At 40.7% G+C, this 13697-nt stretch overlaps 1 protein-coding gene across 1 annotated transcript in view; it reads left to right on the top strand.

Moving 5' to 3' along the window:
* Positions 1-13697, top strand: part of FBXO36 (F-box protein 36) — an 85257-nt gene that overhangs the window by 41608 nt on the left and 29952 nt on the right. Inside the window, exon 2 of the mRNA XM_028105331.2 lies at positions 12701-12809. Within this exon, the coding sequence (XP_027961132.1) occupies positions 12701-12809 (109 nt within the window). The remainder of the gene's footprint in view (positions 1-12700; positions 12810-13697) is intronic.

The raw sequence follows: 13697 nt of genomic DNA, 5'->3' as shown, positions 1-13697 counted from the left end.
CCCTCGGCTGCTCCCCCTGCTTGTGCTTGCTCTCTCTCTCTCAAATAAATAAATAAAATCCTTTAATCAATCAATCAATCATGCATCTCTTACTCTCTGTAATTTTATTAGATCATGCTTGATTTCCCTCCATAGCTTTTGTACCACATTGAGAGTACCTGTTTACCCACATTCTTGGTAACAGAGGGCATTTTCAGTCTTTTGGATGTTGCCAGTCTGGATAGATGAGAAATGAAATCACATTGAGATGTGATTTTAATATGCTTTTCTATTATTATGAGTGAAACGGAGCATCTTTTCATATGTTTCTGAGCTGTGTAAATATTTTTTCCTGTGACCTTTGTTTTCATGTCTTTTGCTCGTTTTAAAAATTAATTTGTTGGCCTTTTCTCTATTTCTACAAACTCTTTAGGGAGATTAGCCTGTTGTCATGATCTTAATTGCAGATGTTCTTTCCAGAGTATCATTTTTCTTTTGACTTTGTCTGATATGTTTTTTCAAAAAACCAGGCTTATTATGGGGTGCCTGGTTGGCTCAATCGGAAGAACATTGACTCTTGATCTTGGGGTTGGGAGTTCGAGCCTCATGTTGGGTGTAGAGATTACTAAAAAAATAAATGAACTTTAAGAAAATCAGGATTCTCAAGGTATGCTTTCAGTATAGTAAAAATCACCCTTTTCAGGTGATTTTTGACAAATGAAATACCAGCACCATAGTAAAGAGAGAGACCATTTCTATCGACCCAAGATTTCCCTCATGTCCCTTTGTGGTCATTCCCCTCTCCCACCCCCATCCCTTTGGTACCACTCACCTGATTTCTGTTTTGCCTTTTCCAACGAATCCTAAATGGGATCATACAGTCTGTAAGCCTTTTATATCCAGCTTCTTCCACTTAGCATAATTCTTTTGAGATTCAACCATGTGATTGCATGTATCAGCAGGTCCTTTTATTGCTGAGTAATATTTTGTCATATGGATCTATTTATCCATTTGCCAGTTGATGGATATTTTGGTTGTTTTCAACCCAGAGGTGTTACAAATAAAGTTGCTTTAAACCTTATCATGTTTCCAAGTTTTTTATGTTTATATAGTCGAATTTATCAATCCTCTCTTCTATGGCTTTTAGATTTTGAGACATAGAAAGATAATAAAGGAATTCACCATTTTTTCCTTTTAGCTCCTGTATGGTCTCATTTTTTGCATGCAGATCTTTGATCTGTTTGGAGTTTATCTTGGTGTTAGGCATAAATCAATTTTTTTTTTTCCAAATGGCTAAGTTGTCCCCAAATACCTAAATCAAACTTTTTAATCTGATGTAGGAAACTATTTTACAATTATTTGTAATTATTTATAATTTATAATTTAATACAAATACTTTGATTTATTACAGTTATTTGTGTTTTTCATTGCTATTCAATTAAAGTTAAAAATTTAAAAACCTAGGGGTGCCTGGGTGGCTCAGTTGGTTAAGCGACTGCCTTCGGCTCAGGTCATGATCCTGGAGTCCTGGGATCGAGCCCCGCATCTGACTCCTTGCTCAGCGGGGAGCCTGCTTCTCCCTCTGACCCTCCCCCACTCGTGTGCACGCTCTCTCTCTCATTCTATCTCTCAAATAAATAAATAAAATCTTAAATTTAAAGTTTATTTATTTATAATCCCTATACCTAACATGGTGCTTGAACTCAGAATCCTGAGATCAAGAGTCCCAAGCTCCACTGTTCTACTGACTGAGCCAGCCAGGTGCCCCTAAAACCTATTTTTCTTTAAACATTCAAATACAAACCTAGTAAATTCAATTGTAAATCAAGTAATTTTGAATGACAATTCAAAACACTCAGTTTCATTATCCTTTTTTGAACGTTTAATGAACTTACTACAGTTAGCAAATTATAATCCTTTAAACTTTAAAGCACCGTTTACAAACTTAATTAGATTATCTTAGAAATTATTAATTAAAGCTATGGAACTTATAAATTTAACAAATTAAATTCTCTTAAATGTAAGTACTATTTACAAACTTAATTAAATCGTCTTAAACGCTTCAATCTATACCACAAAGTTAATGTATTTGATTTTCTCAAGCATTTCTAAAATCTAAAGAGACATAATCACAAATCTAACAAAATCTAGCCAAGTGTGTGCAAAGCATTAATGAAACAAATGTAAAAATGTAGATCAAATTCTTTTAAATATCTTAAAATCATTATAAGTGTAACAGATACTCCTAAGTTTAAATATTGACTACCAACTCAATCATTTACATTATCCTATGTGTTTATATTAAATTGAGAAATACAGTATCTCAGATTCTCTATGGTGACATTTTAAACATCTTAAGAATACACAAAGTACAGCTTCTAGTTAAAGAACTGTTATATACCTTTCCTCCCTCTGGCAACACCACTAAAATGACAATTACAGGGTTTTTTAAAGCATAACCCACAAAGACAAAGAGAATAGGAAAGGCAACAATTTTGTGAGCTAGAAGGCAGATGACCTACTGGTAGCTGATTCAACAGCCCCAGAAAAGCTGAAATCTAAGCCAGTGGTGGCCAAGTCAAGAAGCAATCAGATTTGTGCCCCAGAAACTCAGAGCAGGGAGGCTCAGGAATGGGTAGAAATGGGTTCTTTTGAAAACAAGGGTAAAGAAGGACCTGAAAACAATAGGAATGATTAAAATTCTGTTTGAGATGTGGTTAGAACCACCTTCCTCACCTCCTCCCCTCCTCTGCACAACCAGCAACCGTTTTGCTTCACCCTCCAGAAGACTGGAAGTTTGGTCTCTGGAGGGTTAAGGAGGGATACTGTAGCCTCAAGACCCCAGGTCACTGGGACAGAGGAACTCAGTGTTGAATATGGCAAGAGATGAAAGGAAAATCCACATACTGATTTAGGAGACTCACTCTGACTTTCCCAAGGCTCACAGGATGCTGTAGGCAGCCAGCCTCATGCCCTCTAGGCAGAAAGCTGGAAGATTCTTCTCTAGAGAATCAGACCAAGCCAAGTGAAAAGATCAGAAGATATTCATACTCCGGATCCTCCAACCAAAGAGCCCCAGCAGATCACCCTATAATGAGGTCCTCCTCTGGACAAGCCCTGCTCAAATGCCAGAACTTACAATCAACAGCTTCCTAGCACCCCACTCCTGAATACACATGGACAGCTAAGAGTTATCAGGCTTCTCAGGAAAGGCAAAACAAATCATCAGTGCCACCATCACCAATAAAATCCAGGAAATATGATTTTGGAGAAAATAAAGACAATGCACACAGAACAAAATACTCATCAGTAATAGCCTCAGCAGCATAAGAAGAGGTATTGTAGCCATGAAACAAGAACAGCACATCATTTAAAAAAGTCAGAAAATTAACAAAAGCTTTTAGAAAATAAAAAACATGATAGGAAAAATGAAAAACTCAACAGAAGGGTTGGAAGATAAAATTGAAGAACTCTCCTAGAAAAAAAAAGAACCAAAGGCAAGAGATGGAAAATAGGGAAAAAAATAAAAGAATTAGAACAGGACATCCAATAGCTGGGAAAAAAAGGGGGGGGGATTCCAGAAAAAAAAATTATACGAGAAAATGTCTTAGACGTGAAGTATCCCTAAATTAAAACCTCTTACCAAGTGCCCTATATAATGAATGGTGGAAGATTCATATCAGGTCCACTGAGGAGACAGAAACCATACTGCTATTTTACCAGGGACAGTTTATTATAAAGAATTGTTAACGAATAGAGGATGGTTAACAACTTAAAAGGAGTCAAAGAGGGCAAAAACCAGTACACAAACGTTTATGGAAACTTTATTCATAATAGCCAGAAACTGAAAACAACTCAGAAGCCCAGGCATCAAAGCAGCAGCTTGGAAGAAAATCCAGAAGCTATGAGAGAGCGGGGTGAATCTGAGATGTTTACCTCATTCCCAAAGTAGAAATCAAAAGGAGGCTAGCTCTGCATAACCCCAAAGCCAGCTTAAGAGTTCAATATTTTAGGGGCACCTGGGTGGCTCAGTCTGTTAAGCGTCTGCCTTCAGCTCAGGTCATGATCTCAGGGTCCTGGGATTGAGCCCTGTGTCCCCCGATTGTGTTCTGTAGCTCGTGGTCTCTCTCTCTCTCTCTCTCTCAAATAAATAAATAAAATCTTAAAAAAAAAGAGTTCAGTACTTTATTGTGGTTATCATCATGTTATTGGTGTCACAGAGGACAATATTCTGAGTAAAATGATGAAGACTCTCATCCACAATGTGATCCAGAAGACTCAGACTCTGAATCTGGGGAAGTTTCAGGAATACCTTCATCTATTTATTCCACTTATATTTTCCTTTTTTAGATATACACAAGGACAGTATAAATTTATTATATCACAATTAACAAAATACATATATTGTGTCAATATAATTTATAAAATTAATGAAGTAATACAAATACTAAAAATAACAATAAAATACATGTCTAGTGACAAATAAAATAGCCTTTCAATAAATATAAAATAAGTGATTAAAAAAACATGCTGGGGCATCTGGGTGGCTCAGTCTGTTAAGCATCTACTTTCGGCTCAGGTCATATCCCCAGGGTCCTGCGATGGAAACCTCATCGTGCTCCCTGCCCAGCGGGGAGCATACTTCTCCCTTTCCCTCTGCTGCTCCCCATGCTTGTGCTCCCCCTCTCTCTCTGTCAAATAACTAAATAAAATCTTTAAAAAAAATGTGCATCAGTTTTTTTGCCAGTGTTATTTCTTTCTACATGGCACATAAAATAATGCTGTGACATGACATACAATGGATAGTGTATTAGATCTGATGAAATATGATATTATTTCACATGAACACATCCAAAGAAAAAGAGGTTCCCAGCACAGTGACGTGCTCAAGCTCCTCTTCTCCACAACTTACTGCTTCTGTCTCCTCCAGGTGACTGCTGTCATCTCAACCTGGCTCCCCTCATAGTCACAAAGTGGCTGCAGCAACTCCATTAATCACATCAAAGCACAATGGTTGGTGCCCAAAAAGAGGCTCTGTTTCTTCTTGTAAGTAATAAATCTTCCCAAAGCTTCTGCAGCCTTTTCCTGGTGTCTCATTGGCCAAAATTTTATCACATGCCCATGCCCACACCAATCACTGGCCAAGGGGAAAAACTACCAAGAATGACTTAGACCCATCATGTCCTGCCTCCTAGGACTAGAGATGAGGCCTGAACTCTGTGCATAAGCTATGCAGAAGAGAGAGACTGCTGGACAAATTGGGCTCTACTAGGAAAGGCAGGTGGGTGGCAACCAGCGATGTCTGCTATCAATTCCTAATCATATCCATTGTGTTTGAAATTTACTAATTTGACTCTCCAAGGGCAACTGCATTTCTGAATTCTTGAAGAAATATTTCAATGCAGTCAGCTCTTCCTTACTATAAATTTCAGTTTATTCCATTCCCATCTTAGCCTCAGACTCATCTTGTCCATTATTAATAATGTTGCTTTTGGGGCGCCTGGGTGGCTCAGACAGTTAAGCATCTGACTCTCGATTTCACCTCAGGGTTGTGACATCAAGCTCCACGTTGGGCTCTGTGCTGGGCATGGAGCCTGCTTAAGATTTTCTCTCTCCCTCTCCCTCTGCCCCTTCCTCCCTCTCTCTCTAAATACTACTACTACTAATATTGATAATAATGTTGCTTTTATTCCTAATGTATAAAAATTACTACCATTCCAGAGTGAAATTTTGGATATTTGAAAATCTAAGTTTTGCTGTATTTAGACAACTTGAACCAAACACAGACACACAGAGGGGAGCACATATTTGATGTTGTAAATTTGCATTGAAACCATAATTGTTGTCTCGTTTAAATGAGGTGAAATAAAATCAATTCTCTTCATAATTCACTTAAAAAATAATATCTTTCTGCCTTTCAGGAAACCGGTGCTTTGTGAGCTTTTGAGTAATATCAAAAGGTAAAGTTACATGTAGGGTTTACCTTGCAGTCCTCACTTCTCCATTTCTCAGTGTGCTGTTCAGATAACAAAATCCTTCTTCCCCTAATAAAAGATCTGATTCCACAAACTCTCCATGACATAGTATCTCAACCCCCACTCTGTGTAACCCCCTAATTATATATGATTTCCAAAGCAAGGAGCAATTTGATCTGATAGAATAACAGTAGTCTGCAGGAGAAAGCGAAAACAGCCGTGTGCTAACTTACAAACCTATTTCCTAGACAGACGCTTAGAAAGATTTGTAATCCCCCACTGAGTGTGTGGTATCTGTCAAGTCATTCCAACCCTTCATGAGAAACTTTGTTTTTTAACTGGATAGATGATAGATGATAATTATGCTGTAGAGGAAATACAGCAAAGAGCATGCGATTCTTAATGATTATTGATTAAAAAATCAAACACCAGGTCAGAGTGAAAAGCTGAAATAAATGTCTTTGAAGAATACAATCAAAAATACGGTCAAGAACCAAATATTGTTAGGTAGTTGATGAGGAAAGAGATATTTGGTATTTGGGGCTGAGCTGGCTGTTACAGATATGATGGACTGACTGGTCAGCAGGTGAACAAGAGGGGAAGGGAGAAAGAAAGAGGCAAGGACCTCCCTCTTTGGGGTGTACTCCATATCTGACATCGGGCTGGGTGCTTTGGATTTATCTCATGTCATCCATCCGAGTCGGTGAGGGGGGCATCATCATTATTTCCATTTTGGAGATGAAACTGAGGCCAAAAGAGGCGAAGACATTTGCCCAAGGTAAAAGAGAACAGGTTTTAAACCCAGACCTGTCTAATCACAGACTCTCTCTGCCTTTGGTCCCAGTGGCAGGGTTTGTCAGTTAGGGCAGTCGTGGGATTAGCACAATTTCAACCGGGGGGTGAAGACAGGGTTGTGCGGGGCGCCTGGGTGGCTCAGTTATTAGGTGTCTGCCTTCGGCTCGGGTCATGATCCCAGGGTCCTGGGATCGAGCCCCACGTCGGGCTCCCTGCTCCACAGGAGGCCTGCTTCTCCCTCTCCCACTCCCCCTGCTTGTGTTCCGCCTCTCGCTGTGTTGCTCTCTCTCTGTCAAATAAATAAATAAAATCTTTAAAAAAAAAAAAAAAGACAGGGTTGTGCATTGTCCAGATATTCTCAGATGCTGAGATGCCCTGGTGGGCCCATTTCTTTCCCAGTGTCCCCTCAAGGGCTGCCTAGTGAGTTGCTGGCCCAATGGGGGAAAGGACCTAACGTTTAGGGACCTTTGCCAGGTGAACAAGAAATGCCTCATCATCTTGCCTTTATAAATGATGAAGAAGAGGTGCCCAGGGATTAATGAGAAACCTTTGACTTCTCTTTAAAAGTAAACACAATTTCCAAGTTTATTACAATGATTTACTGGAAATATATAAGAAATTTAAAAATACGCTAAATATAAATAAAAATTTTAAAGAATTCTACCAATAGTCACGTGACTTCTACTAAGCTACCAAATAATGATATGTACCTTCTAACGAGGTTCACTGCCCATCCTTCCTAGAGCGGGTATGAAGCAATGCACAAGAACTAGACTGGGGAAGGTCAGCAGATGCCACCGCGGCCAGAGCAGACACAAGGTCTCTAAGCGGTCTAGGGTCAGTTTCTCCTTTCATAAAAAGAGTCGTGTACTGCTCACAGGCGTTTGGGAGATTCAGGAGACCTGGGGAGAGCACGGCGAAGCCCATGTTCCAGCCAAATCTCAACAGTCTTGCAAAAACAGTGCCAGCTCTTCTGTAGCTTTTCTTGTAGGCATGTTCATTAGCAAAACACTCACAGTTAATAAGAACAAGATGTTGGAGCGCCTGGGTGGTTCAGTCTGTTAAGCCTCCGACTCTTGATTTCAGCTCAGGTCATGATCTCAGGGTCCTGGGATGAGCCCTGCGTGGGCTCCGTGCTCAGTGGGGAGTCTGCTTGAGATTCTTTCCCTCTGCCCCTCCCCCCAACTTGCACCTGAGTGCACCCTCTGTCTCAAAATAAATAAGAATGATGTTTAAAACAGTATTTATGGACTTCAAGGTTTTCAAAATAGAGATAAATATGTAACAATAACTATATATGAATAACTATATATGAATATATGACTTGATTTAAGATGAGATAATACCAGAATAGTTAGCAACCACTTCACAAATATTTGGGGGATACCTCTTAGCTCAGCTTCCTTCAAGCTATTTCTGTCATGTGAAACAGTTGTATTTACTGCTACACTGATGCTCCTTCCCTCTGTGTATATATTTTCCTTTCAATATTTGGATTAGTGGTGTATATACTTTTGAGCCTTTTCACAAATGATCATTAACATTGTTCTATGTTATTTTTTCACATATTCTTTTATTGGCTGCAAAGTATTCCATCATCTAAATGTGCCATAATTATTTAATTAGTCCCAACTTTCAAACCCTTAGGTCAGTTCTGATTTTTCATTGTCATAATTAACCTATGACATTCTTATATCAAAATGTTACAGGATTTCTTCTCCTTCACTGCCCACAGTTCTTGGTCATGCTGCTTAGAAGAATGAAGAGGTAGACCAGACAGACGAACAGTGGTGGGCAGCAAAGCAAAGCTTGTTAAGTGATAGTAAAGTTTATTGAGCGATAGTACAAAACTCCTGAAGAGGGAGGGGACCTGAGAGGGTTGCCGATTTGGCATTTAGACCTAGGTATTTTTGTTTTTGTTTAATGATTTTATTTATTTATTAGAGAGAGAGCACAAGTGCGAGCACAAGCAAGGGGAGCTGCAGAGGGAGAGGGAGAAGCGGGCTCCCTGCTGAGCAAGGAACCCAATGTGGGGCTCGAGACCAGGACCCTGGGATCATGACCTGAGCTGAAGGCAGATGCTTAACCGACTGAGCCACCCAGGCGCCCCAAGATCTAGGGGTTTTTATGGGCTCTTTGTTGTAGGCTGTTTTAATCTGATCAACCCTCTGTGTGCCTGTCATCTACCTATCATGTGGGAAAGGGTGGAGTGCTCCTTCCAGGGTGGTGTAAAATCCTTTTAAGGGTGGTTTCCTCTTGGGGGCGGGGTGCTTTTCCCTGCCTGCCTGTCTTTCAACTATCCTTCATGTTATAAGCATTTCTAATAAATTCCTGAGGATAAATTCTTAACAAGTAGAATGTTTGGGTCAAAGGGTAGGAATGAACTTAAGGTTTTTGATGAATATTGCCAAACCAATGCATGCCCTTCTCAGTGATTATTAAGGGCTTTTATTTTTCCTTGTCCTTACCAATACTAGGCTTTGTTGCTTAAAAAAAAAAAACCAAAAAGACAAAAACACAACTTTACCATTCTGAGAGACAGTAGGTGGTAGAGAATATCTAATATAATTTTCTATTTTAATAAGTATAGTATATGGAGCATAATTGCGTCTTGATGAGGCTAAGTAGTGATTCTGACTTCTGTGCTGTGCTCTGTAGGGGTGATCTGCTGACCTGTAGCATAAAAGTCATACTTCAAGAAAGCTTTGTGCCTCAGAACAAACCCTGTGTTTATGAGTTAGAAGTAAGGAGGCTTGGATTCCGGTTCTAACCAGTCATCTTTCCTTAGGCAAGTGTTATATTCTCAGTAATTTACTTTAAATACCTCAGAGGAGCCAGTGGGATGCTTATCTCTGTGCAAGTTAACTTGAGTCTGTGCCCTGAGGATCCTCCCTCTAGAGGCCATTATTGCAAGCACTTCAAATATTGCCTTCTAAATCAGTACCGGAGGGTTAATTAATTAGTCTAATGAATGTCGGAAATAATTTTTCACTGATGAAATGAGTAACGTGCAAGATATGAGACAAGTAAGATTGCAGATGTGTTTCTCTGCCTTTTTAAAAATTTATTTTATTTTATTTTATTTTATTTTGTTTTAATTCCAGGATAGTTAATGCACAGTGTTATATTAGTTTCAGGAATATGATATTGTGATTCGACAATTGTGTACATCTCTCTGCCTTTTTTTGAACAACATAAGAAATAAGCTCACTAACAACATTGCTGTTATATTAGTGCCCTGTCTAGAACTCTGTTTGTTCCGGAATCCTCCAGTTGCCCAAGGATTTCGTTGCTTGATCTGGCTAGAAGAGTAGCTGATTACATCATTGTAATAGAGGGGCACGTGCCCCAGAGGGAAACTTTCCTGTGAAGGTTCCTGCAGTGTGTCCAAGTGCACGGCGAGGAGGGGACTCCATTGAGCTTCCAGAAATGTAGTTTGGACTCTTGTGGTGCCTGCTTGCTGGTTTTTCTTGTGGCAGAATTCAACCTGAGACTTGCTTTCATTGTAACATACTTCCAGTGGTGTGGTCGTAGCGAGAGACAACCCACCACTTCTAACTTAACCTCTTGGAAACTTTTTGCTCTGCTGTATGAGTTGCAAGAGGTGGACTAAATTATTTCTGACTTCCCAATTAGTTCTAAAAGTCCTAGATCATGTGATATAAAGAACATAGCATTAGATTCAGATTGCCTGGCATCTTTATTCAATAGAAAAGAAATATTTATCATATTTAATGTTAATTTCAATGATGTCTAATAGAAAGGGAATAAAAAGGGAATTTGAAGTATAGAGCGATTAAATAGCAAAGTTCTGCCTCTCTCCAGAATTCGTGCTCTTTCTACTGATGGCCCTGTGTATCATATAGATACAGTAACAGATAATTCTGCTAGGGACTAAATTGTGTCCCCCTAAGATGCCTATGTCAAAGCACTAACCCCCAGGGTGACTATATTTGGAGATAGGGGCTTTGAATAGGTCATTAAGGTCAAATGAGGTCATAGAGGTGGAGCCCTAATCCAATATGACCAGTGTCCTTAATAAGAAGAGACGGACACCAGGGATGCACACGCACAGAGGAAAAGCCAATGTGAGAGGCTTCATTAAGAAGGTGGCCATCTGCCAGCCCAGGAGAGAGGCCTCCCAGACACCAAACCTGTCGACAGCTTGATCTTGAACTTCCAGCTTCCAGAACTGTGAATAAATAAATTTTGTTGTTTCAGCCCTTAGTCTTTTGTTATGGCAGCCCTAGGGACTAAAATGCCCCTCACCTCTGTGGAGATGGGGTAGAAAGATGTTTAAGAGGACAATTTTGGTGAGGCTCCTGCTCAGGAAAATCAAAAGTGGCAGGTTAACAGATTTGCTGAAAGGAATCAGCTACCACAATTTTGAGACTTTGGGGTTTTGTAACTTACATATTCTATAGTGATCAGCACAAAACCTATATGAACAGCAACCCTTTAAAAGGACCTACCTTCTGTTGGGCAGGGTGCTAGGTAAGATGGTATAAAAAGCCTCCCCGGCCCTGAGAGTTCAGTTATCTTTCGGATATCAGGGAAGGGGAGAAGGGCCTCAGGAGACGACAGGACACAGGGAGGCAGCTCTACAAGGAGAGGAACGCTGGCTGAAGTCCAGGCCTGCAAGCAAGGAGAAAGGAGTGAGGAGCCATGAGGTGGTCGGGCAGTTCAAAGCCTGTGGGGGAGGGGTTCCAGAACAACACCAAGAAGGGCCTGGGGGGCGCCTGGGTGGCTCAGTTGGTTAAGCGTCTGCCTTCGGCTCGGGTCATGATCCCGGAGTCTTGGGATTGAGCCCTGCGTTGGGCTCCCTGCTCAGCGGGAAGCCTGCTTCTCCCTCTCTCTCTCCCTGCTACTCCGCCTGCTCGTGCTTTCTCTGTCAAATAAATAAATAAATAATCTTAAAAAAAAAAAAGGGCCTAGGGACAGGGGCGAAGAGCTGTAGGTAACAGGGCAGTGGCCCAAAAAGGCATACCCAGGACCTGTGAGGACCCCAGGGAGCGATGGGTGGGTGGGGACGGGGGAGAGGAAACTGTAAACAAGGGGAGGGCCCACAGCAAGTTTCACTTGCTTAACAATGTTGCCTTGGGCTGAGCTTTCCTGACCATAATTGTAACCTTACAAGGTGATGCTAGCGAGAATGGAAGCCAACCAGTTTCTCTGCACTGTCCCCTTCTCCATTTCTTCCCCCGTAGCCCTCATCTAAGTGTGGAAAGAATCTGGTTTGCTTGTCAAATTGGTGGAGGCTTTGTTATCTCAATTAACTACCCAGTTCCATGACAGGTTGAAGAGCGTGAGATAAATTGGATAAGCTTCAGGGGGCTCCTCAGCCAGGCCAGGAGTTGACACTGCCATGAAATCAACATAGAACTTACATGCAGTCCATAACCATGGAAATGAGGTTTGCTCCTGATAAACCAACAGGCTCATAGAAGTCAAACAGACTAGCGGCAGATCCATGACCAAGAAGTGTCCTGTGTAATGACACTTACATGCATCAGACAAAGCATAATGGTGCTTTCCCTGGTGCTGGCCATGTAACTGTCTTTCTCTGTGAGGGAAGTATCCACGCATTGTGTCTGCCCTGTAGACAGGAAGGAAGGCAGAGAGTGGAGCGAGTTAGAGAATGCCTATTCTCAGAGACCCTCAAGAGACAGATAGCCATTTGGGTCTGCGTGATTTTAACATCAAGTGACTTGATAGATGTTTAAGATTCCTTCCAGCACTTTGGTTTTGTGACCCTAATCTCTGAGAAGAATGTTCACTGATGCACAGACCTCACTTCTAATGTGATGTGACACCAGATTGCAAAGTTACATATGATGTTGGACGCATAGCCTTATGTGCCTACTGCAGTGATCTTTCAAAATCCCAGGCCAAACTGTAGCTGTTGGTATTGGAATCAGTTTTAATTCCTATCCCCTTCTATTCAATCACAGGTGATCTTTAGATGGTGGAAGATCTCTCTGAGGAGTGAGTATCGATCAACAAAACCTGGAGAAGCCAAAGAGTCTCATGAAGAGTTCCTAGGGAACTCCCATCTTCAAGGTAAGGAAGGGAGCATGTTATGTACTTACTGCTCAGTTCCCTTTAATTAGTGATAGATTTTGTCACAGAAATATCCAGCATATCATCATTTGAAATATTGATATGTTATTATGTACTTCAAGACAGAAAATTGTTAAACATATCCCAAAATTTCTCTTGGGAAAGATCTCCAAGTGTTTAAGATTCCAGGCTGATGCGTTGATTCCATTAATAATCTTAAATTGCATAAATTTAATTTTTTCTTATAACATTTAATTAAAATGGCTTTCCTTTAGTTAAAAATAAATTAAAAGGTTATTTGAAAACATAATCAAATTCTCAAATCCATGAACTCTCATGCATTTGGGCAAAATTGCTACCTTTTCTTTTTCTATTTTTTTATAGATTTTATTTATTCATTTGTCAGAGAGAGAGAAAGAGAGAGCGCAAGCAGGGGGAGTGGCAGGCAGAGGGAGGAGAAGCAGGGTCCCCGCTGAGCAAGGAGCCTGACCCGGGACTCGATCCCAGGACCCTGGGATCATGACCTGAGCCGAAGGCAGATGTTCAACCGACTGAGCCACCCAGGCACCCCCATTTCTTTTTAATATCAAGGTTTGCTCAGAAGTAGCCTTAATCAGGTAGTACATGAGCTAAATACAAACTGCCCTCCAGTTTCCCTTGTGCTTTTTGCTTTCACAATATCAAAATTTCAAATAAAAAGCAGGGGTGCCTGGATGGCTCAGTCGGTGAAGCAGCTGCCTTGGGGGGAGGGGCCCACTTCTCCCTCTGCCTGCCTCTCCCCCTGCTTGTCCTCTCTGTCTCTCTCTCTCTGACAAATAAATAAATAAAATCTTTAAAAATAAAAAATAAGTGATGCCTGGGTGGCTCAGTTGTTAAGCGTCTGCCTTC

Source organism: Eumetopias jubatus, unplaced genomic scaffold, assembly GCF_037043125.1.
Source record: "Eumetopias jubatus isolate StellerSeaLion01/CBP00866 unplaced genomic scaffold, mEumJub1_p1.0 scaffold_3, whole genome shotgun sequence".
NCBI classification, from domain to species: Eukaryota; Metazoa; Chordata; class Mammalia; order Carnivora; family Otariidae; genus Eumetopias; species Eumetopias jubatus.
Note: the sequence above shows the minus strand (reverse complement) of the source record. Positions and strands in the feature narration are given on the sequence as shown.